The following is a 24,422-nucleotide window of genomic DNA, read 5'->3' as shown; positions in this document are numbered from 1 at the left end:
GTTTTAAACACCTGTAAATACAGTACAGTCCCTATTATCCGGTCTAATGAGACGGCACGAATAATAGGAAAACATGGATAACCCAAAGTTTGACCCTTTCAAAAAAAAAAGTGATTACCACACAAAAATCAATGTCATCCATTATTTCTATAATTTACTTCCCTGGTTAGCACGTTTTCCTGGATAGCACGTTCATTTTTTGTGGTCCCTTCAGAAACGTACTGTAACGGTTATACCATTTTCCCGAACTGAAGGCGGCTGGGTGGAAAATAAAAAGTAGCCAATGAGTAGCGCTGCCCCTTCCACCCCTCCATCCCCTTCCCTTTTCCACTCCGCTCCCCTCCATCCGGCCGACCGGCGTTGCCAGCCTTGGGAATAACGGTACTTTCGGGTGCGGCAGAACGATCGCTGTGCGATCTCCAAAGATTCGGCTTGGCAACACTGCCAGCTGGAGAGCGATGTTCACTGCTCGGAGTTCGGAGAGAGACTGCGGGATCTTCCACACTTTCTCCTGTCGCTCTTCTGTGATTGGCTAGAAGAGTGGGTGGGTTGCGAGCACGCTCAAGGTCAGCCGCCTTCAGTTCGGGAATATGGTATAGCCACCAACCATTTTATTTTATGTTGTATGCTTTGTTTTGAACTCGCGGGCTATCGAATCGGATGATTCGATAGCATGGCTGGTTTTCGCACGCCGCCGTCCCTAGGGACGGCATAAAAAGGTGCGGCGGGTGAGGACTCAGGACAGAAAAAAGAGTGCAACGATGTTGTAGTGAGTGGTGAGTGAAATAATTGAAACCAAGGAAAGGAAGTTCGACACCGCGGAGCCATACGGACGCAGTAACGTCAAGGACAGAACGTAAAGTATCTGCACTCCATTCCCCCCCCCCCCAGTGAAGACCCCCCTCCTCGTATACGGTGAACACAGTTCGTGTGTGGGAAAAGGGATTTTTTAAAAATTTATCTTTGGGTTGTTATAACTTGGTCCTTTCATTGTTCAACAATTTTTTTTATTTCTCTTTGGTTGTTATAACTTGGTCCTTTCATTGTTCAACAATTCTTTTTTGATGCTATAATAAATTGTTATTTCTGTATTGTAAGGTGGCTAACCGTCATTTCCATCCGAATCATCAGCGTATTTTACTCGTGGGCGAACCCCAACACCCATCTGGGATTTCAAAATTTTCCAATTTTTTTTTATTTCTTGCAAATAACCACTTCCTTGGGACGTAGGCATCAGGGGAAGGGAGGACCCATTGAACGAGCTGGTTACAGTACGAAAGAAGTTCTACTGTATTTGACCTTTTTCGTATTCATTGTACATTAGGGCGGATCGCAAAAATCGGTTTTTTTCAAATCCATCTGGCCCAATGAAAAAAAGTAGTGGGACCGATCAAAAATAAGGCCTGAAAAATTTGAGACCTCTACGTGAACCCCTGACCCTCGCTCTAATGCAATTTAGGGGGTGAAGGTCAAAATTCGAATAGTATTATATTTTATGGTCATCCCCTATAGATTTTGCCGAGTTGCTGCCCTTCTAGGGCAAAAATTTCGTACATTTTGACGTATCTGCCACAGTTTAGCCACAAAATGCCTAATTTGAGTCCGCGTCCGCGAAGAAAATACTCCAACGCCCACGCAGCGTCGCGGATACCAGAGCCGCAGGCCGATCCCTTCCCCTCCACGCTCGCTTCTCCCCCTCCCACGCCTCTAACACAGCATAATTCATCCCGCGCATGCTGCTAGGAGGTCGTTTATCTTTCATAATATAAATCAGAAGATGGTAGACGGTAAAAAACGATGCGTAGTGAGACGACTTATCCCTTCTTTGGCGCCTCGTCGGCGTTAAACAAATCGATGTTACCAACTTTTAGAGAAGTGATGAAATGTTTTTAGATCCGAGAACGCAGGAAAGGAGCCTACGGTCTATGAAGAGGCCACTGGAGTGGCTATAAAGGTGTGCGAACTATGGTGATGCTTCCCTTCAATTATGTGTGTGACTAAATGGATTTAGCGGTACCACAGGAAGTACTAAAACTTACGGAAAATGCGAATAGGCCAAAAGTAGGGTTTTTGTTGAAGTACAAAACTCAAGCACTTTTGAAGGAACATTTGAAATAATGCGATATTTTTGCGTGTAAGTGCAAGAAAGAGCATAAGGTTCCCCCTAATGAAGGAGTATATTGAGAGACCAGCGGACGAAACTGAAGATGATGGCTGCTGGATTGAGTCCTAAAGAAACTCGATAACTGAGGGAAAAAAAGGGAATTGTCGGATAGTGCTGAGTCGACATCGTCAATTCTTGTATGGGAAAATAGAATCAAAAATTTTCTTCATCAATGCAACCAAAGAAAATTAAACTGAAGAGAAATCATCCGATTTTTATCCCTACGTTCCTCATGAAATAAACATTCAGGACTAAACACAAACTGGAACTTCTGCGGGGAAAATGCGTCCGTCAAATGTGATAGAGGTAAATGCAAGAACCAAGAAACAGCAATCATCGTCCCCGCAACTTTAGCTGACGCAAAAATCATAAGTCCTTAAGACACATCCGAGGTAGTGTACCAGAATTACTTACGTAGACAGAAAAAGATGCTAATTATTATGCTAATGGTAGGCCACTGGAGTGGCTATAAAGGCGTACAAACAATGCTGACGACACCAAGATGCTCTGCCGATCCAATGGCTTTTGGGATCGACTCATTAAAGAGTCTATTGAAATTAGACTGTCTAAGAATACCATCAATAGAGACTCCGGATATGCTCTGAGCAGCACCTGGAAACCTGTGCTCAAGACTATACAAAAGGCTAGGCAAAACCACCAATCAGAGCATGCCGCTGACGACAGCCAATCAGCAGTCACCTGACCACCAGAGTGATTGTATATAAGCAAGTCAAATTCTCACTCGACATTCACAGCCCTGAGGACGATGACCGAGTCGGACATCGAAACGTTGGCAGATATGGAGTTCCTGACCCGGTGGCGATCCCGAGAACTCTTTACCAATGCTGACGCACTTCTTTTCCATTATGTGTGTGACTAAAGGGCGGTAACTCGGCAAAATCTACAGGGAATGACCATAAAATATTACATTTTTAGAATTTGGACCTCTCGAGTGGCTATGAAGGTGTGCAAACTTTGGATATGCGCTTCAATTTCGGCATTGTCCGACAGATGTGACTAAATGGATTTTGGGCGAAGTCTGCTTCTCATTGATTGTACATCTCATCTTTTTCACCCCAATACCGAATGAGTCTACGCTCACCCTTTTCCTGATCCAATTTTTCTCCGCATTTTCTCCACGGCGGCAAGTTCCTCTGCGCTGGGAGCCAAGGGAGCCACTCCCCACTCCTAGACATTCCACTATTACACCCCAAAAATCCCCGTGACGCCAACCCACGCCCCTCTCTGTAACTACCTCTGGTTTTCCCCTATCCCTTCCCACCTTCACCCTTCCCGTCACTTACCTCCCCCCCCTCCCCTTCCCCTCCAATCACCCGACCACAGAGTATATATCCCGGCAAAATCCTATGTGCACTGAATTGTTGAGGCCTTTACTTTGTAGAATTCCATTATATGGTTGGAAGGAAATTACTTTACTTTTCTACAAAACACACACTGGGATGTCCCAATTCGCTACCCATCTTCGGGAGGAAGGCCACCAAGCGGATTTTACCCCGGAATTACTGCATCGAGTCAAGAAAGGAACACAGCTGGACATCAGAGAACAGTTGGAAATTTTAAAAATTGTAAAGAGGAAAGAACCCATTGCTAATGACCACCTTTTCCCTTTCCACTCCCCCCTCCTAGACATTCCACTATTACACGCCAAAAAATCCTTGTGACACCAACCCACACTCCCCTCTGTAACTACCTCTGGTTTTTTCCCCTATCTCTTCCCACCTTCCCCATTCCCATCACTTACCTCCCCCCTCCCCTTCCCCTCCAATCACCCGACCACAGAGTCTATATGCCAGCAAAATCTTATGTGTATCACTAGTCTTGAAAATGGTTCAGTGTAACCGAAACTAGTCGGCAATAAAGTGTGTGTTTTGTAGAAAAGCAAAGTAATTTTCTTCCAGCCATTTTATCCCTCCCATAGTTTCATATTCATTGTACAGCTCATCTTTTTTACCCTATTACTGAATGAGTACAGTGCAACCTCGATAAAACGAGACCCCACGGTGCACCAATAAACACTCGCTATAGCAAATTGTCGCTTTACCGGAGGTGGAGCAAATAATAGCCAATATACCTGTTGCGTACAGTTATACTGGAACAGGAGTGGTGCGGCGACAAAGAAGTTTCTATCCGATAAACGTAAGAATAAATCCAGACGAAAGGCAACGTTTTTTGCATCACTAAATTTCCTTACTCAAACAACGACTAACTATTCCAACAATTTATAAGTGCCGCACTGAATAAAAATCATGCAAAGCATGGTTTTGTCAATCATTATGCCAATGCACAGCCGACGAAGCCGTTTTTCTATGCACTTAATCAGTGCATCTACGTAATCATTCTATTATTTTGGTATTTTCCACTGAAAATTCAAAAATTAACTGATAAAACCGTATCGTGGTTATTTAATACCTCAAATGTTTCCATTGTTGTATTTTATTGATGTATATTATTATTGGTGATTCTTCCACGACTTCGGGTTTACATCGCCGGCATCACCAGCAATTATGACGAGAGATAACGCTTTGGTGCTTTGCATTAGTATAATCAACCTTCAGCACTCTTGAAATTCTTGATTCGCAATCTATCCTTAAATTCTTCGCTTTAGGCTTAGGCGTAGCCCCTTTCTCAGAATTTCCTGCAGATTGCAATGGGCAAAACCACCCGAACAAAGTTCCTTATAACTCTACATAGTCTGCATTCCTTGGGCGCTTTTGTTTTTTTTTAATCGTGAAAAGCGAATAGGGAGATAAATTAATTTCGACACTCTCATATAACTCCTTTATTTTTTTTTCTCGCTTAGACGTGTTTGTTGTTTTTTTGGCCATGGTGTCTGCCATCAAATGCTTTCTTTTCACACAACTCACGAACGTGCGGGTATGCTGCCGTCTGCTTTCTGTCGCCCGAGGAACAAAAGAAGATCAAGAATTCGCGAATGCTAATGCCAAAATATTATCACAAAATTAACTACTTATTTATCGAACGACAGTTTACCACATAAATTTGAGACTGAGCACTCCATTAACTTCATTTCTAACAGATCGCTAGCAATTACAGAGATGAAGGAGTCTTGATGTAATATTTTCCGGCGGTGAAACCCTCGCTATGGCGAGAGCCAACACCGAAAGGGCACCGAAAGGGCCTCGTAAAAACGAATTTTTAAACATGGGTATCATAGGGTCAATTGACGGTGCATCGGCTATCTCTCGTAATAGCGGGGGTCTCACTATAGCCCGTACTCGCATTAACGAGGTTCCACTGTACGTTTATTAATATTCGACATTACGATTAGTACTGGTATTGTGTAGTATTGTAAAAGTTCTCGTGTAATTGCTGCTAATGAACTGATCGTACATATCATATTAATTTTGAATAACTCCTGCCCTAAGTAAAAGCCTGGATGCATGGTGCATGAAGCTGAATTAGTCCTTATACGTTAAATCAAGAATCCGCAGCCTGTTCTAATTTCGTCTCTGAGGGTCTGGTTACACGTCGCATTAACACGTCCAAGTTAATGTCTGTTTGCGGATTACTTTTGTGGACTGGAAAAGAACTTGTACGAACATATGAACCAAACATGAACAGCCTCTGTTTTCCGAATGCATTTCTTGTGCGAATGCATGAACGTGAAATGGAACCTGTTCCAATTTGGTTCATGCATTCGCACGTGTTCCGTTCAACAAAAATCATTCGCACAAATGGACATAAACTCTTGTTTGTTAATGTACCGTGTAAACAAGCCTTTACAACAGGTTTTATTTTCTCTTCACGCGTTTGTGCATCTAAATTTTGGGGTCGTTACACGGTGAAAAAAGGCTATTCGGGCCACCGTATAAACTCACCCTTTTCCCGATCCATTTTTTCTCCGCATTTTCTCCACGGCGGCAAGTTCCTCCATGCTGGGAGCCAAGGGATCACCCCTCTCCACCTCCACCACCTCGCTCTCCTCCTCTGCGTCCCTCGAGACAGGGTCTGAGAATAACCAGAAAAAAAACACAGCAAATCAGCCGAGAGACGTACAAGCATCACTCACTCAAAGTAGTTAGAACACTACTACAATTAAAAAGAAAAACTTTGTGCTTTCACATGAATATTTATTCACAGTTAGATATCATGTTAAATGAAATAAAATACAGTGAGTCCTCGTTCTACGTCACCCCGTTTAACGTCATTTCGCGATAACGCCACGAAAATTTTGAGACCGTCATTCGTTTATCGCACCTTTGCTTCGCGATAACGTCAGGTCTGGTCAGGTCTTTTAAATTTCGCGCGAGAAAAAATGCGAAGCGGCGGGCGTTGCAGGTTGTTCGTTTTGTGGGCGGTAATACAGTCAGTCTAAACGAAGTGTAAAACGGTGTGTTTATTGTCAATTTCGATTACGTTTATAGCAAATTTTCTGCAAAATGAATTCTTAGGTAGGTGCGCAAATGTTAAGTGCGTAAATGTCAAGTAAAATTTTAGCAAATTTTACTTGACATAACGGTTTTCTGGAACCTGAAAAGTGATTTCTAGGAATTTTTCCGGGTAGAACTCGGAGTATTTGTCGTCACTTTTTCGCCGTGTTCTCAATAATCTTGGTTCCTGTAACTGCGACGATGTTTCAGCGATGATGATGCCCAGGCGATGATGCCCAGGTGACCACCATAGCGAAGCCAAAAAAACAAACGCGGGAAGATACAAAAATGGAGAAGGATGTACGTCGCTGCTGGTATCGCCGTCAATGAAGACAGAGACTCGTGTTTATGCCATAGTTTGGCATTCCCATCGTAAGAAATGGCCCAAATATGATACGCTAAAATTTTTTCGCGTAGGAATTGTGAGGTCTAGGAGCCGATATTCACTTTATACATTGTTTCTTATGGGAAATTGTGCTTCGATTAACGTCATTTCGTTTATCGTCACATTTTTCAGGAACGGTAAGTGACGTTAAACGAGGACTCACTGTAACTATGTTTTATTCCACACTTTATTTTAAATCGTACGACCGGTTTCAACAGTTAGTGTTATCATCTGGTACAATTAGATGGGTGGCACGCTCTTAAATAGGTAAACGTGGGTGGAAGGGGGGGGTGAAAAAGGGGGCGGGTGGGAAGGAACATTGATGGCGGGTAAAGCTGTTTATTGAAGAAAGTAGTGGGGGAGGCCTCGGGCTGGCTTGCATGGGATAAACGACAAGGAACAAAGGGGGTGATAAAGGGGGGAGGGGCTCTCAAAAGGTTTAAAAGACATGAGGGAATCAAGGTTGAGGGTCGTAGGGGGGTGGTAGTGTGACGTTAAGTAAAGGTGACTGGGTGGGGAACATATGGTCATTACAAAGTTTAGTGGGGCAATTCATTTAACATGAAGCAATTCCACAAAGTAGCGCATGAGACCGTGTCTTATATTAGATATCATCATCAGGTCAATCATCACGGTTTCAACGTGAGACGTCATCACCTGATGATGACGTCTGACGTTGAAACCACAGGGTTCCCACTCTAACTGAATTATAAAATTCACGGTTATTTCCAGGTTTTCACTGTCTATATTTCACGGTCTGTTTTTTTTTTCTAGGGACAAATATTGATCACGTAAAAATAACTATAAATGCCAGCAATGCAAAAGCAGCAATGAAAGTGCTCTTATGACGTCGTCTATCGTTAGTAAAATTTAGGGCCGGCTAAAGGTTGTGAGTGGGAAAATGGAGGGTGACAGGGAAGTGAAGAGGTGTCTGATTTTTTCTCAAGGATTAATGAACACTTTGATTACTGGTCTTCCAATCACAGCCTTAAGGTCTGCATATCATCATGGCACACAGACCAATAATAGGGTAGTTTCCTTCATCAAAGAAAACAAAAGGTATTGATTGCGATTTGGTTTTAGAAATACCGGTTTTGACGAATGGCAAGGGTCAAATTTTATCCTCATTTGAAAAAGGCCAGATTGGCGCCCATGCAATTCCACTCCACGTGACGTCACAGGGACCTAGTTTCTATACGAGAGGATAGGAGTTATGCATCGTCAGAGGCTACCAATGCACGCATGAGGCACAGAGCTCAGGGAAACATGTCTTAATAATCACCTATTAAAACTGGCTAAGGTCGGAAAGTTTTCTTCGCTTGATAAGGTATTAATAAACCTTTATTAAGCCATGCGCTACCAGCCAGGAAGGTACTCAGCTACCCGTTAGCATCCTGCGTCCTATCAGCACTCAGAGCCTCGATCAAGGTCACCTACCAGGCGGGAGGGGGAACCAGAAATGCGTCGCACGGACTTTTTCCCCTCATTCCTAGTTACGCGTCGCGTTTTCGCGCGCTTGAAATTTTTCACTTTTCATTTGATCCCGAAAAATAGATATCGTCATTTAAAAATCTAAAAGCGTGAAATACGTACTCCAGGAGAAATAATCTTTCGATTTAGGCAATAAAAAATTAATTGGAAACCACCCTATTGTAGTTCTACAATCAAGCTTGAGAGGATCTCAAGGTTTTATGACGAAATTCACAGCCATTTCCAGGTTTTTTCACAGTACACAAAATTCACGGCTTATTCACGGTTGAGTGAGAATACTGAACTATGATCGCTTAAATGTGTGTGAATAAATATTAATGTGAAATCACCCAGTTCTTCTTTTTAATTTTAATAATGAATCGCTTTCACAAAGTTACGCCTCAAACAATCAATTTTAGTTAGAACACCTTGGGAAAAAGTCACAATGAATTTGGTGAAGCTTTGGTCTGATATTATTTGAAAGATGTACTTACAATGATCCATAGAAAAATGAATTCCAATGAGCCATTTTTAAGATATTTGAGGATAAAATCAGTATAACTCACTATTTGCTCTTATCAGGGATGTGCGAGTACTCTAAAATTGGAGTTGAGTCGAGTAATTGGCACTTAATTCGAGTGTTTCGAGTAGTATTACGAATGCCGAGTCGAGTAGTTTTGGTTACAGAGCTGATGAGGCCAGTAAGTTCAGAAATCTGCCGACAGAATGCGCACACTATATTTCCAGGTTCGAAAGAAGCGATAAATTAAGAGAGATTTTCTGCCAAACGGATTGTGGGAATTTGTTTTTCCCCCGAACAATAAGGGACTTAAATAAACGCTACTCCCAACCTTGTTAGAGCACTTTACTTTTTTTAGTTGTAAACGGCTGGTGTCCTAACCCCCTGCCACACGCGTTTTAGGTGGCTTGCGGGGTATTATGTAGATGTAGATAGATATAGTGCAATTCGCTAATTATCATTTATTGAGTAGTTACAATGCCTTGGCCTAGGAGTTTCAGCTTTTGGGTACAAAGCAGTCAACCGCAATAGTAGTTGACGTGGGAGCCGATAACTTTTCGTTAGCCACAGCGTACGGCCTTCTTCTGCCACGGCAACGTATTGGGAGTAATCAGAGTGGACCACAGCATCTTATTCGATTTTCTTATTCGATACTAAAATGCCCTACCATGCTCTCTGAGTAAATATGTAAATATTGTAATGATTTGTATGGAAAAAAAGAAACTTTTACGTTTCAGTGGGCATTGCCGGTTATTCCCAATGTTTGACGTCACAATAGGATGGTTTCCTTCATCAAAGAAAACGAAAGGCATTGATTGCAATTCGTCACCCACCATTAGTGTATTCATAATATACAAATTATTTTGTTTTAGAAATTCCGGGTTAGACGAATGGCAATGGTCAATTTGAACCTCATTTGAAAAGGGCCAGATTGGCGCCCATGCGATGCCACTCCTCGTGATGTCACAGGGACCTAGTTTCTATACGAGTAGATAGGAGTTTTACATCGTCTGAGGTTACCAATGCATACATGAGGCACAGAGCTCAGGGAAACATGTCTTAACAATCACTTATTAAAACTGGCTAAGGTCGGAAAGTTTTCCTCGTTTGATAAGTTATTAATAATCCTTATTTAAGCCAAGTGCTACCAGCCAGCAGGGTACTAGGCTACCCCCTAGCAGCCTGCGTTGTATCAGCGCTAAGCCTCGCCTCAAGGTCACCTCGCAGGGCGGCAACGGGAACCAGAAATACGTCACGCAGAGAGATTTCCCGGCATTCATACTTACGCGTCACGTTTTCGCGCGCTTGAAAATTTTCACTTTTCATTTAATCGCGTAAAATAGATACAGTAGAATCCTGATTTAAGGTTTTTCTGGGGGGACAAACTTTAAAACACTAAATTCGGAAAAACACTAAATGAGGACCTACCATTTTTTTCAGGTTGTAGGGTCTGTAATGATTGGAATGGCTTTTTATGAATAAAAAATAATATTTTACGTAACTAAAAGGTGCTGCATGCAGCAAAAAATTCATTGATTAAGTGCTTTCAGCCCTATGAAGGTTGGATAATACTTTTCAGGAATCGGCTAAAAAAATTGGTTGTAAAAATAAGTAATCAGAGGATGACTATTGTTTTAAAGAAATATTTTAAGAAAATTTTAACATGCATCAACTGAAAAGCATTCCCACACGGAATATTATTATGGAAATTAGTGATTCCATTTTTACGTATATTTCAGTGGTCTCCATGTGGGCGCCATGGGATTCATTCGGTCAGATTCTTCGGTCTCCCCAAAATGCATAAGCCTGGAGCGCCTTTGAGACCCATTGTTTCTAGTGTGTGTAGCCCTAACCATCTGTTGGCACACAAATTAAACTCCATTTTCCGCCAGTTCTCAAAATTCATTCCAAAATATGGCATTAAAAATTCAGTGGAGTTCGCGAGGGCTCTCTCAAGTGAAATACTCCCCCCTAAATGTCTCCTAGTGTCCTTTGATGTTGTGAATCTGTTCACTAGCGTTCCCAAATCTGCAGCCTTACATCTAGCCGAAATTGCTCTAGTGAAAGCCAAATCACCACCCCTTGTAATTGCCGAGTTGTGCCACCTACTGAAAGTGTGTGTTAATCAAAACTATTTCCAATTCAACAATACGATATATGAACAACCTGACGGCCTCGCCATGGGATCCCCACTGTCTCCACTCCTTGCTGACATATATATGGACAGCTACGAAGAATGTGTTTTCAATTCTAATAGCACCCTTGTGAAAAATGTTTTTCGGTGGTATCGATACGTCGACGACATTTTCTGCGTGTGGACCGGCTCACTAAGACAGTTAGACAACTTCGTGTCATTTTTAAATTCTTTGGACAAAAACATCAAAATCGCTAGTGAAGTTGAATGTGAAGGAAGGTTGAATTACTTAGATTTAACCATTCAAAATGTAAACCAAAAATGTGAATTCTCGATTTTCAGAAAAAATTGTTACACTGACCAAATAATACACCGCAATTCACGACACCACTTCTCTCACAAACTATCAGCAATACATTGTATGATTCACAGACTATATATGATTCCATTGTCGAATTACAACAGGATGAAGGAGCTAAACACAATCAAACTAATTGCATCCAATAATGGGTACAGTGAGTCCTCGTTTAACGTTGTTGATTCGTTCCTGAAAAAGTCGACGTTAAGCGAAACAACGTTAAACGATGCAGTGTTTCCCATAAGAAACAATGTAAAAAATTTAAATTTGTTCCTAGCCATGTTCCCAAAAATTCATTTCTTCGTGAAGAATCCAGAATTTCCCGGGCGAGAATCCAAGGAGGCCAATTATCGGAGCCGTAACTTTAAGCAGACTTTGTGACCAATCGGGAGACACCTGAATCAGGCCAAAACGAAAAAAATCTGAATCTGACACTCGGAAGCACGAGGATGAAGGGCGAGTCAATTTTCGTGACGATATGAATATTTTAACCCGGCGGAAATCGCGAGAAACATTCATTACCGATTATTCACTTCAGCATGATAACGATTCATTCGAAACGAAACGAATTTTCATAACGAAAAGGTTGGGAAGAAGGCATTATTAAATGAAATATAAAAACTAAAAAGAAAGTATTTTAATGGCGAAACATCGATATTTTCAGTAACAGAAGAAATTTTAATTGTAAAAACTCGACCTGCAAACCTAAAACTCGACCGATCTCTCCAGCAGTTGCACCTTCTTCAATTCTTTTAATAATACCAAGTTTTTGTTCTAATATCGCCGTTTTTTCTTCATGTCTGAAGAACCGCCAGGATAGCCACTCTTCTTCGTGGACATTTTTTTCGGTTGGCATCAGAAAAATAAACGGATAATGGGTAAATGAGGCGATAATTATTCGCTCAGACGCATATTTAACATACGCTACCCACGCCAACCTTTTCTGTCGAGCGAAAATTACCAATCGCATTCATATAGTAATATTTACTAAACATCAGATGCGCTTGCGTCCTATTCGCCATTCATTTTTTTTTCGCCGCGCATAATTTGAACAACGTTATCGCGAAGCAATAACGACGTTAAATGATCAAGGGTTTCAATTTTTGGGCAACGTTATCGTGAAACAACGTTAAACGGGACGACGTTAAACGAGGACACACTGTACTTCGAAGTTCTCATTGAAAAACTGTACCACCAAAAACAAAAACGACTCGCACTCAACCTTATTTACACAGATAGAGGGAAAGATGATGACACGAAATGGCGTAGAATCCCCTATCTCGGTCGTACATCCAACAAAACTGGAAAATTACTACCTAAAGATCAAGTGAAGGTTGCCTTCTACAGTAGAAATACACTGGGCAAACTGTTGGGCAGTGCCAAGGACAAAATTAGTGCCGGAGAACACAGCGGAGTATATAAACTCCATTGCAATGACTGCAATTCCTGTTACATAGGAAAAACTGGACGGAATTTCAACATCCGGGCCAAGGAACATCGTTCATGTTTTACTAACAACAAAGAAACCTCACACTTTGCCAAACACCTCTTAGATTCTGACCACACAAGCGATTTCGAACCGATAATCCTACATAAAGAAAACAACGGCCCAAGGCTTGACGCACTCGAGCAGTTGGAAATTTTAGTGGGCCAAACCTCACCCAACATAACATTAGTTAACGAGCAGTTGTATTCTCACCATTCACCACTTTTCAATGTTTTTTCTGAGAAACCATTACGGATGACACTCACCACTCCATAACACCCCTCCCGGTATTTCGTCATCATACACCAACCCTCGGCTACACCGTGCAGAGACCCATCAGCGACGTACTTCCCAAACCTACCTTCCCTTCCCTTACCCCCTCCACCAAATAATACACCGCAATTCAAGACACCACTTCTCTCACAAACTATCAGCAATACATTGTATGCTTCACAGATTATGATTGATTCCATTGTCGAATTACAACAGGATGAAGGAGCTAAACACAATCAAACTAATTGCATCCAATAATGGGTACTCCGAAGTTCCCCCCTTTCTCCACCTCCACTCTACCACCCCTCTAACGCCTTCAAGGGTATAAATTCTGTGTACTGATACTTGTAATTGCCAGATGATGATACCCTGTATCGAAACCGGTCGCAATATATTTTATTTTGTGAAACAGCTAAGTGTTTTCTTAACCTTTGTGCATCATGAAGGAGTTTCACCATGTTACGCCAACCACCATCGCATTTACTAATTGCTTGGTCTACATACAAAGTTAAAGCTAAGTCCTATAACTAAAGAGAGTACTAACTCAGTTTCAGAAAAAAAAAATGTTTTTCATTACATATTGAACTTCCTATAAAATGCAGCCCTTCCATTGAAAAGTTTGGAGACCCCAGTCTACTCACATAGCTTCGATGTGCTGCAGGTAATCAATGTGCTAGGGGCAGGGTGAGAAATGGCAGTTACATTCATCAAAGAAAATGTAAGGCATTGATTGCGATTCGTAACCCACCATTACTGCACTCATAACACACAAAAAGGGTGGTTTCCTATTATTTTTATATTGCCTTAATCGAAAGATTATTACTCCTGGAGTACGTATTTCACGCTTTTAGATTTTTAAATGACAATATCTATTTTTCGCGATTAAATGAAAAGTGAAAATTTTCAAGCGCGTGAAAACACGATGGCTTAGTATGAGTGTTGGGAAAAGCCTGTGTGATGTCATTCTAGTTCCGGCTGCCGCCACATGAGGCTACCTTGGTGTGAGGCTATGAGCGCTGCTATGATGCAGGGTGATCTGCTACCTGCTGGCAGGTAGCGCTTGCCTTAAATAAGGATTATTAATACCTTATCAAACGAAGGAAACTTTCCAACCTTAGGCGATTTTAATAGGTGATTATTAAGAGATGTTTCCCTGAGCTCTGTCTCTCATGCATGCCTTCGTAATATCAGACGATGTATAACTCCTATCCTCTCGTGCAGAAACTAGGTCCCTGTGACGTCACGTGGAGTGGCATCGCATGGGCGCCAATCTGGCCTTTTCCAAATGAGGATAAAATTTGACCCATGCCATTCGTCTAAACCGGTATTTCAAAAACCAAATAATTTGTGTATTATGAATACACTAATGGTGGGTAACGAATCGCAATCAATGCCTTTCGTTTTCTTTGATAAAGGAAACTACCCTATTATTTGGTTTTAGAAATACCGGTTTAGACGAATGGCAATGGTCAATTTTTATCCTCATTTGAAAAAGGTCAGATTGGCGCCCATGCGATGCCACTCCACGTGACGTCACAGGGACCTAGATTCTATACGAGTAGTCAGGAGTTTACATCGTCTGAGATTACCAATGCATGCATGAGACACAGAGCTCAGGGAAACATCTCTTAATAATCACCTATTAAAATCGCCTAAGGTTGGAAAGTTTCCTTCGTTTGATAAGGTATTAATAATCCTTATTTCCCAACACTCATACTAAGCCATCGTGTTTTCACGCGCTTGAAAATTTTCACTTTTCATTTAATCGCGAAAAATAGATATCGTCATTTAAAAATCTAAAAGCGTGAAATACGTACTCCAGGAGTAATAATCATTCGATTTAGGCAATAAAAAAATAATTGGAAACCACCCTATTTACCCCACTCCAAAACCGACCCTTTCCCCGGCCGAGGAACCTTACCTGCCTCTCCTAGCGTGTGCTTAGTCACACATCCCAACCATTCCCTCACCAACCCTCCTACTCCACCCCGAATTTCCCCCCTGGTATAACCCTTCTCCCTTCCCCCCCCCCTGTTAGAATTTGGGTATTTATTGGATTGTCAGTATAATAAACAGTGTAGTTGAGAATGACACCTCAGCGTCAAAACGTTTGTCTGTCCTACGGCTTGTCCTACCCAAGCAACCCCATTCCGGCCACACTGCGCTCCATCCTCGGAAGCAGTGGTGCCCCATAGTGTATGTTCACCTAAATGCCGTTGCCTACCCGTGGAACTTCGTAATAAAAGTTCATTTTATAACCGCAGGGACTAGGACTGAGATTTGCAGTTAATATTCCAGATTCCGCCAGAAACGCAATGTACAGTGGAACTTGTTTAGTACGTTTCTGAAGGGACCACAAAAAATGAACGTACTAACCAGGAAAACGTGCTAACGAGGAAAGTAAATAATATCAGTCGGGGTTATTGCAATCTGTGGAAAAGTCGTCATAATTACAATTACTATCGGTAGTTCTCGTAGGATCGCCTTCCTGAACTCTTTCCACCTTTAAAATCACGAAAATGAGCGCTACATTGAAAAACAATACCATGTGAATAAAAATCACAATGTTTCATAGGTTTTCCGAAGACAATTACATGTAAACGGCATCTTTCTTCCGTGACTTATCCTTTATATTTATTTATATTTATAGAAAAGAGTAAAGTAAAGCTATGTCATTTCTTCTTTCTCACAGCATACTCGGAAAATATACCATCAGCCCTGAGTATGTCAACGGGTTGTTTTTAAACATCAAAAAAATTGGACAAAATTATATTAACCTTAAATTACGGCAACAGCCGTACACATTCGCTTCTGGAATAAAGCCATATCGATCGATATATCGAATAATAACACGCAAGATTATTAGAATACGACGTAATTACAAGAAGATTTTATATTATACAGTTGAGATTTACTTTAAAAATTTGTTTAATGTCGTCTGCTTTCGTGCCGAGATCAAGTATTTTTAAGCTAAGCTTCGCGTGCAATTCCAGAGCATTGTCTGCTCCCACAGCAGTAGTCAAATACGCACGTACTCCGTAGCATTGAAATAGAGTTTATGAAGTACGTGTAGTACTGCCTTAGGTAAAGTGGGAAATGGATAAGACTCATTTCTTCATCACGATAACTCGTGTAATAGCAACAATTGCCCACTCGTTAAATTTGTGCACAGTGGGCACTCCAGAGGCAACAGAAGGTGAGGAGCTCGGGGTGGGGAAAATTGGGGCTTCTCATTGGCTGCAGTTTTGCATAGTCAGACATTCCTGATAAATTCATCACGTCATAAGAATTGAGAAATGCATTTGGATAAATCACGGTCGAAGATAGATATGTGGAATGAATGCAAGAATTTTAATGGCTAGCAATAATAAATTAAATCGTGAATTCGGAGCTTTACGACCCTTAAGAAGATACTGGAGAACGAATTGCGGGTTGCGTCACGGCTAGCAATTGAGCGTACTAACCAGGAAAGCACAATTTTTTCAAACGTACAAACCAAATACTTTTGCCTGTATTTTGTTCCCATGGTACCGGGACCCAGAGAAATCGTTGTACTAAGGAGGAAAACGTACTAAGGAGGAACATACTAACCAAGTTCCACTGTATTTAAAAGCTTGTTTGTACGAGGGTCGTTCGATAAGTGCTCAGAATCTCCAAGAAATAGCTGTACACAAGATACTGTTGGTAGCAGTGGTAGCAGGCGAAGCTATCTGCAGCGTATTCACAGTCGCAGTGATTTCGAGTATTTAGTGATGTAGTCACCAACAGTGATCGGGTACTTCTCTTCAATCACAGGTAGCGATATACAGGCGGTCCTCGACTTTCGTACACTCAACTTTCGTACAATTCGCACTTTCGTACGTTCAAAATTGACACCAACTACTTGACTTTCGTACGCTAAACTCGGACTTTCGGACGTTGGTCTGTAATTTTTTAAAATTCCCGCGGTGTTTATTGCGCATCCCAACATTCAATTGTTTCAAATGGCAATATATGCGAACAATACGAACGTATATAATGAAGGGAATTGTTGGTAGTTGACTCTAATCTAGGTGATTTATTTGGGAGAGAGACTGCCTGCTATAGGCTCCTTTATCAAGAGAAGAAGAAAGCCTTCATTGAAGATATTTTTCAAAAGAAGTTGACCAGACATCATCAAATAACTTTCAATAAAACTAGTAAGATCTTCTTTCTAATTGCGTCTTTTCGTTTGAGTGCTGTTTAATTCATGTACACCTTCAGTACCTATTGCACGAAATATCACCCGAATTCCGTTTGTCTTTTGTCTTTTTTGAATAACATGCGAAATATACGCGATCACGAATATCACCCGCCAAATGTCGAATTTTGGTGTAAAAATTAAAAGGTATCCAGAGTGCGGGTTCAACAACTACATTTTGTTATGCTTCTTGATATGTCTTTTTAATTATAGTGGACGTGATAAGTGGAACGTCAACTTAAACGCCAAGAGGAAGTTTCACTCGATAGCCAACGGAGTTTTTGTTTTTTAAACTTTTATTAGCATTTTCTGCGTATTTTCGAAAGAAATTAGATGATTTGAGGAGTTTTATTAACATATTATTAAAATTAAGTCAATTGAAATGAATTCCGTGAAAAAAAAGGTTGTTGTACGTATATTCCGCTCTTTTGGAACGTAACCCCTAATTAGTATGGAAGTCAATGGTTCGACTTTCGTACAAGTTTTCGGGAACGCATTGTGTACGAAAGTCGGGAACCGCCTGTATCGCATGTCACTTGGTAGCAGCCAGAGCTATCTTCACCGAATCCAATCGAATCACCGATCACAGTGATTTCGAATATTAACACGTTGCGTACCGGGGTATTTAAATTCCTAGGAACGCCGATTCTGGGTGTTGAGATTGGAAACATGTGCCTATTAGGGCGTAATGCCTTTGGTTTAAACATGGTTAAAAAGCTTATGTTTAGAATATAACTTTACCCAATCAAACATTCTGAAGCATCAATTCATTATGAATAACGAACAGCAACTGAAAACGTACTAACGATTACATATTGTACGCTTTTAAATTGTTTAGGTTGACGCGCATAAATAAAGAGAATCTTCGTCGTCCATCCAGAACGTTCGGGAAAAAAATGACGAGAATTCTCGCCATCCGTACGCAACGTGTTAAATCACTAATAGTGATTGCTACTTTTCAGTAACGGTGATTAAATCACAGTTGGCGATACAGTGGAACTTGGTTATTACGTTCCTCCTTAGTACAGCGATTTCTTTCGGTCCCGGTACCATCAGAACAAAATACAGGTAAAAGTATTTGGTTAGTGCGTTTAAAAAAATTGTGCTTTCCTGGTTATTACGCTCAACTGCTTGCTGTGACGCAACCCGCAATTCGTTCTGTAATATCTTTTTAAGAGTTGTACACCTCCGAATTCATGATTTAATTTATTACTATTAGCCATTGACATTCTTGCATTTATTCCACATCTCTTTCTACGACCGTGATTTATCCAAATGCATTTCTCAATTCTTGTGACAAAATGAATAATAAAATGCGGCCATTTTTCGGGAATGTCTGACTATGCAAAACTGCCAATGAGAAGCCCCTAATTTACCCCACCCCGAGCTCCTAACCTTCTGTTGCCTTTGGAGTGCTCACTGTGCCACACTGGCACAAATTTTGCAAGTAGGCAGTTGATGCTCTTGCACAAGTTATCATAGCGAGGGCAGTTAAATTACAATTATTACAATTAAATTACAAATGACCTCAACAGTGTAAATACGCCCGATGCTCTGTGATTTTTCTTTTTATTCACTGCACCATTCACATCGCACGAGCCATATTGGCTTTCTTTAAGCCAGTGGCGTAGCCAGCGGGGATAGGGGGGGTGCTGTTGGGTCAGGTCCCCTCCCGAAATATATAATCTTAATTATTTTACTTCATAAATGGAAACAAAACATTGAAAATCTTGAATTTACCAAATATTTCTTAAACAATTGAGGTTTTCTCGATTAAGAAAAGTGTAAAAATTAGTTTAAAACCCATTACTTACAATTAGTACACTGTTATTTGAAAATTTCCCCCCTGCTTTTGGACCCCCCCTACCCGAACTAAATTCCTGGCCACACCACTGCTTTCTGTAGCTTGATTTTCCAACAAGAATCTATGAAGAACACTGAATAAAAAATGTATGAAATATTCCTCTTGCAAAACAATGAAATCCACCATAAATTTCAACTAATCCCGTTTTCATTTGTATGTAACCACAAAGGAAGCCACGCCAATATAGACTCATGATTCAATTCATAGGCAAACCCAGCAAGAGACAGGGGGGCAGCTGCCCTTCCCCCAGAAGTAAAAGTCGACGCAGATGTTTTCTGCACTGAATAGGGTGGTTTCCTATTATTTTTTTATTTCCTAAATCGAAAGATTATTACTCCTGGAGTACGTATTTCACGCTTTTAGATTTTTAAATGACGATATCTATTTTTCGCGATTAAATGAAAAGTGAAAAATTTCAAGTGCGCAAAAATGCGACGTGTAAGTAGGAACGCATTTCTGGTTCCCCCTCCTGCCTTGTGAGGTGACCTTGATCGAGGCTCTGAGCGCTGATAGGACGCAGGATGCCAGCGGGTAGCTGAGTACCTTGCTGAATGGTAGCGCTTGGCTTAAAAAAGGTTTATTAATACCTTATCAAACGAAGAAAACTTTCCGACCTTAGCCAGTTTTAATAGGTGATTATTAAGACATGTTTCCCTGAGCTCTGTGCCTCATGCATGCATTGGTAACCTCAGACGATGTATAACTCCTATCCTCTCGTGTAGAAACTAGGTCCCTGTGACGTCACGTGGAGTGGAATCGCATGGGCGCCAATCTGGCCTTTTTCAAAAGAGGATAAAATTTGACCCTTGCCATTCGTCTAAACCGGTATTTCAAAAACCAAATAATTTGTGTATTATGAATACACTAATGGTGGGTAATGAATCGCAATCAATGCCTTTCGTTTTCTTTGATGAAGGAAACTACCCTATTGAAATGGAAGAAAACTAATAGTGAAGCAGATTACAACTTAAGAAAAGATTGAAATTCTCGAGGAAGTGGACTGAAATCTACTCGTAATGCGAGTGGAGTTAGCGCAAAGATTAAACATCCCTGCATCCACATTAAGCACGATTGTAAGAAACAGCAAAAAAATCCTAAGTCAGTGTGACAAAAAGCGAAAGCGCCTTCGTGATGGGAAATATCTTGAATTGGAAGATGATCTTCTTAAAAGCTGCAAACAAGCGCTAAGTTAGAATGTGCCGTTCGATGGTTCCATTTATTCGTCCATAGAGTGTGAAATAGCAGATAGAATATGCAGAATTTACTCCTTTTCCCCAAGAAGAGTGGCGTCAGACTGCTGGAGAGATGAATTTAAACGAGCATGGCGAGTGTGATGATGATCTCACTGTTTGCCAAACCATGTCAATCGATGAAATTCTCGAACAGAAGTTGAAAGAAAACGAAGATGGAAGTGATGAAGATGATGCTGAGGAAGGAAATGAGTCTTATCCAATTCCCCCTTTATCTGAAGCAGTTGAAGCTATGGAGTAGGTGCGTATTTACTTGACTACTGTTGTGGGAGCAGACGATGCTCAGGATCTCCACGCGGAAGACATGGAAGCAGAAGACTTTAGACATATTTTTTAAGTAAATTTCAACTGTAAAATATAAAATTCTTCTTGTAAAGATGTCGTAATGTAATAATCTTGGGTGTTATTAATCGATATATCGATCGATGTAACAATTGATATGGTATTATTCCAGAAGTGAATGTGTACAGCTGTTGTCATAATTTAAGGTCAATAAAATTTTGCCCAATTTTTTTGATGTTTAAAAACAACCAGTTGGTGTACTCAGGGTTGTTGTTATATTCTCCGAGTACGCTGTGAGAAAGAAGAAATGACTTAGCTTCACTTGTCCTCTTTCTATAAAAATATATAGGATAAATCATGGGAGATAGATGCTGTTTTCATGTAATTGTCTTCGGGTAATCTATGAAACATTGTGATTTTTTATTCACATGGTATTGTTTTTCAATGTAGTGCTCATTTTCTAGATTTTAAATGCGAAAAGAGTTCAGGAAGGCGATCCTATGACAACTACGGATAGTAATTGTAATTATGACGACTTTTTCACAGATTGCAATTACCGCGACTGCTATTTTTTATTTTCCTCCCTAGCTCGTTTTCCTGGTTAGTACGTTCATTTTTTGTGGTCCCTTCAAAAATGTACTAAACAAGTTTTACTATATATTGCTCATCACTGGGTAGCAGCCTGTGCTTTCATCATTGAATCTAGTGATCCAATGAGAGTGATTTCGAGTATTGAATCACCAACAGTGATAGCTACTTTTCAGTAATGGTGATTCAATCATAGTTAGCGATACATTGATCATCACTAATTCTCTTTCATCATCAAGTTACACTATCGTTTGGACATGATGGAATTACAATCGTGAAATAGGATAAAATACATATAATTTACTGCAGTGAACCGTTGTTTGGCCAAATGCCGCCGCCATGAATAGCCGACTAGCTTATAAGTTTTAGTATTAGTTGAACTAGGGAATAAATATTTTCATGGGTGTAATTCAGCTTTCATTCTTCTTAACCTCAGGCACGTGCTCCCTAGCCGCCTTTAATTCAATTTCTCCTTCACTTACCCTGGAAAGGTATGCTTATTAAAAATGTTTGAAATTACGAAACTCGATTTCACGAAGTGCCAATTTTCCGGTCTCACTGACTTCGTACAATCGGGAGTTTACTGTACATCGCTCGTCACTAATACTCTTTCATCATCATCAAGTTACACTATGGTTGGCATTGAATTTGATCCCTTGCTTTCATCATCTTTACCCACCTCCGCTCTCGTTGTCCTCTTCCTCCTCCATGAGCATCGTGGGAAGGTCAGGGACACCGACTTACAAAAAATATTGGGGGGGCCCAAACCGGGGATCTTTCCCCGGGAAATTTTATAAGTTGTGAGTTTTAAGTTTTTTAAGCATTTTAGAAGAGTCATACGATCAACATTAGAACACTGAGAACTCTAATCTCGATATCTGGACACTCCGGGGAAAATCGACAAGCCTAACACTTTTTTCCTCACGCCCATAACGAATTATTGAGGGGGCTCGGGCCCCCTCAAGCCCCATGGAGTCGGCGCCACTGGGGAAGGTCCACCTCCGCAATGGGAAGTTTATGGTGGTACAATTACTTAACGATCTTTCACAGCATAAATCAATAACAAAAAGCCTTTTCTAGGAATTCTACCGTGAATAACCACCGAAAACGTTTAAATAAGGCCACTAAAGGCACAATAGGGTAAAGGAAACAAAAGCGAACATATTTTCGTGACTTATGAAAAAGGTTTGAAATCACGAAACTCGATTTCACGAAGTGCCAATTTTCCGGTCCCACTCACTTCGTATAATAGAGAGTTTACTGTACATTGCTCGTCACCAATACTCTTTCATCATCATCAAGCTACACTATGGTTGGCATTGAATTTGATCCCTTGCTTTCATGATCTTTACCCACCTCCGCTCTCGTCGTCCTCTTCCTCGTCCATGAGCATCATGGGAAGGTCCACCTCCACGACAATCTCCTCAGCTTCCCCCTCCACCACCGGCCCACCACCACGCTTCCGGGAATAAGTCTTCCTCGGTTTCTCCTTCAAGGGTGCCGCTGCCTTCTCCTTCTCCCCCTTCTCCTCCGCCTTCTTCTTCCTCTGACGCTGACGCTTGGGCGTGGATGTCTGCTGCAAATCAGAGAGGACCCCTTTGGAGCCTGAAAAAGAACCAACACTGATAAAATTCTTTTTCATTTTTCAATAGGGTAGTTTCCTTCATCAAAGAAAATGAAAGGCATTGATTGCGATTCATTATCCTCCATTAGTGTATTCATAATATACACATTAGCTATTTGGTTTTTTAAATCCTAGAGTAGACGAATGTTAATTGTCAATTTTAACCACAATGGAAAAAGGCTACATTGGTGCCTTTTTCCATTGTGGTTAAATTCTGGTGATTGGCGCAAAATCACCAGAATAGGGTAGTTTCCTTCATCAAAGAAAACGAAAGGCAATGCTTGCGATTCATTACCCACCATTAGTGTATTCATAATACACAAATTATTTAGTTTTAGAAATACCGATTTAGACGAATGGCAATGGTCCATTTTTATCCTCATTTGAAAAGGGCCAGATTGGCACCCATGCGATGCCACTCCAAGTGACGTCACAGGGACCTAATTTCTGTACGAGTAATCAGGAGTTTTACATCGCCTGAGATTACCAATGCACGCATGAGGCACAGAGCTCAGGGAAACATCTCTTGATAATCACCTATTAAAATTGCATATGGCCGGAAAGTTTCCTTCATTTGATAAGGTATTGATAACCCTTATTTAAGCCAAGCATTACCTGCTAGCAGGGCACTCTGCTACCTGCTAGCAACCTGCATCGTAGCCGCGCCCATAGTCTCGCACCAAGGTGGCCCCACACGGCGGCAGCCGGAACCAGTATGACGTCACATGGGCTTTTCCCAGCCTTCAGACTTAGCTGTTGCATTTTTGAGCGCTTGAAAATTTTCACTTTTCATTTAATCGCTAAAATAGATATCGTCATTTATAAATATAAAAGCGTGAAATACGTACTCCATGAGCGATAATCTTTCGATTTAGGCAAGTAAAAAAAATGGAACACCACCCCATTCCGCTTTGAATATACGTGTACAGATAATTGTGTGGACAGTGCCGGTGCGAGACTAACCTTGAAACATATAGATTTTTCTTTCCATCTGTTAATTGTAGTTCTATAATCAAGTTTGAGAGCTTTTTAAGGTTTTTTGACGAAACTCACGGCTTATTCACCGTTTTAAGGTTTTCACGGTTGAGTAGGAGACCTGTGAAAGTCTTGTCTTGACTCCAGTGACAAGACTCTAGCACAGCACTAATAGGGTATTTTCCTTCATCAGAGAAAACGAAAGGCATTGATTGCGATTCGTTACCCACCATTAGTGTATTCATAATATACAAATTATTTGGTTTTAGAAATACCGGTTTAGACGAATGGCAAGGGTCAATTTTATCCTCATTTGAAAAAGGCCAGATTGGCACCCATGCGATTCCACTCCACGTGACGTCACAGGGACCTAGTTTCTATACGAGTAGTCAGGAGTTTAACATTGACCAAGATTACC

At 41.0% G+C, this 24,422-nt stretch overlaps 1 protein-coding gene across 5 annotated transcripts in view; it reads right to left on the bottom strand.

Moving 5' to 3' along the window:
- Positions 1-24,422, bottom strand: part of LOC124172808 — a 184,651-nt gene that overhangs the window by 94,651 nt on the left and 65,578 nt on the right. For all 5 annotated transcript variants that reach the window (XR_006868279.1, XM_046552292.1, XM_046552295.1 and 2 more), the window contains 2 exons: positions 22,762-23,010; positions 6,025-6,154 (listed from right to left, as the gene is read on the bottom strand). Coding sequence is in view for 4 of the 5 variants with exons in the window: in XM_046552292.1 (XP_046408248.1) it covers positions 6,025-6,154; positions 22,762-23,010 (379 nt within the window). In the remaining variant the exon portion in view is untranslated. The remainder of the gene's footprint in view (positions 1-6,024; positions 6,155-22,761; positions 23,011-24,422) is intronic.

This window comes from Ischnura elegans (assembly GCF_921293095.1).
Source record: "Ischnura elegans chromosome 13 unlocalized genomic scaffold, ioIscEleg1.1 SUPER_13_unloc_3, whole genome shotgun sequence".
Lineage (NCBI taxonomy): Eukaryota > Metazoa > Arthropoda > Insecta > Odonata > Coenagrionidae > Ischnura > Ischnura elegans.
Note: the sequence above shows the minus strand (reverse complement) of the source record. Positions and strands in the feature narration are given on the sequence as shown.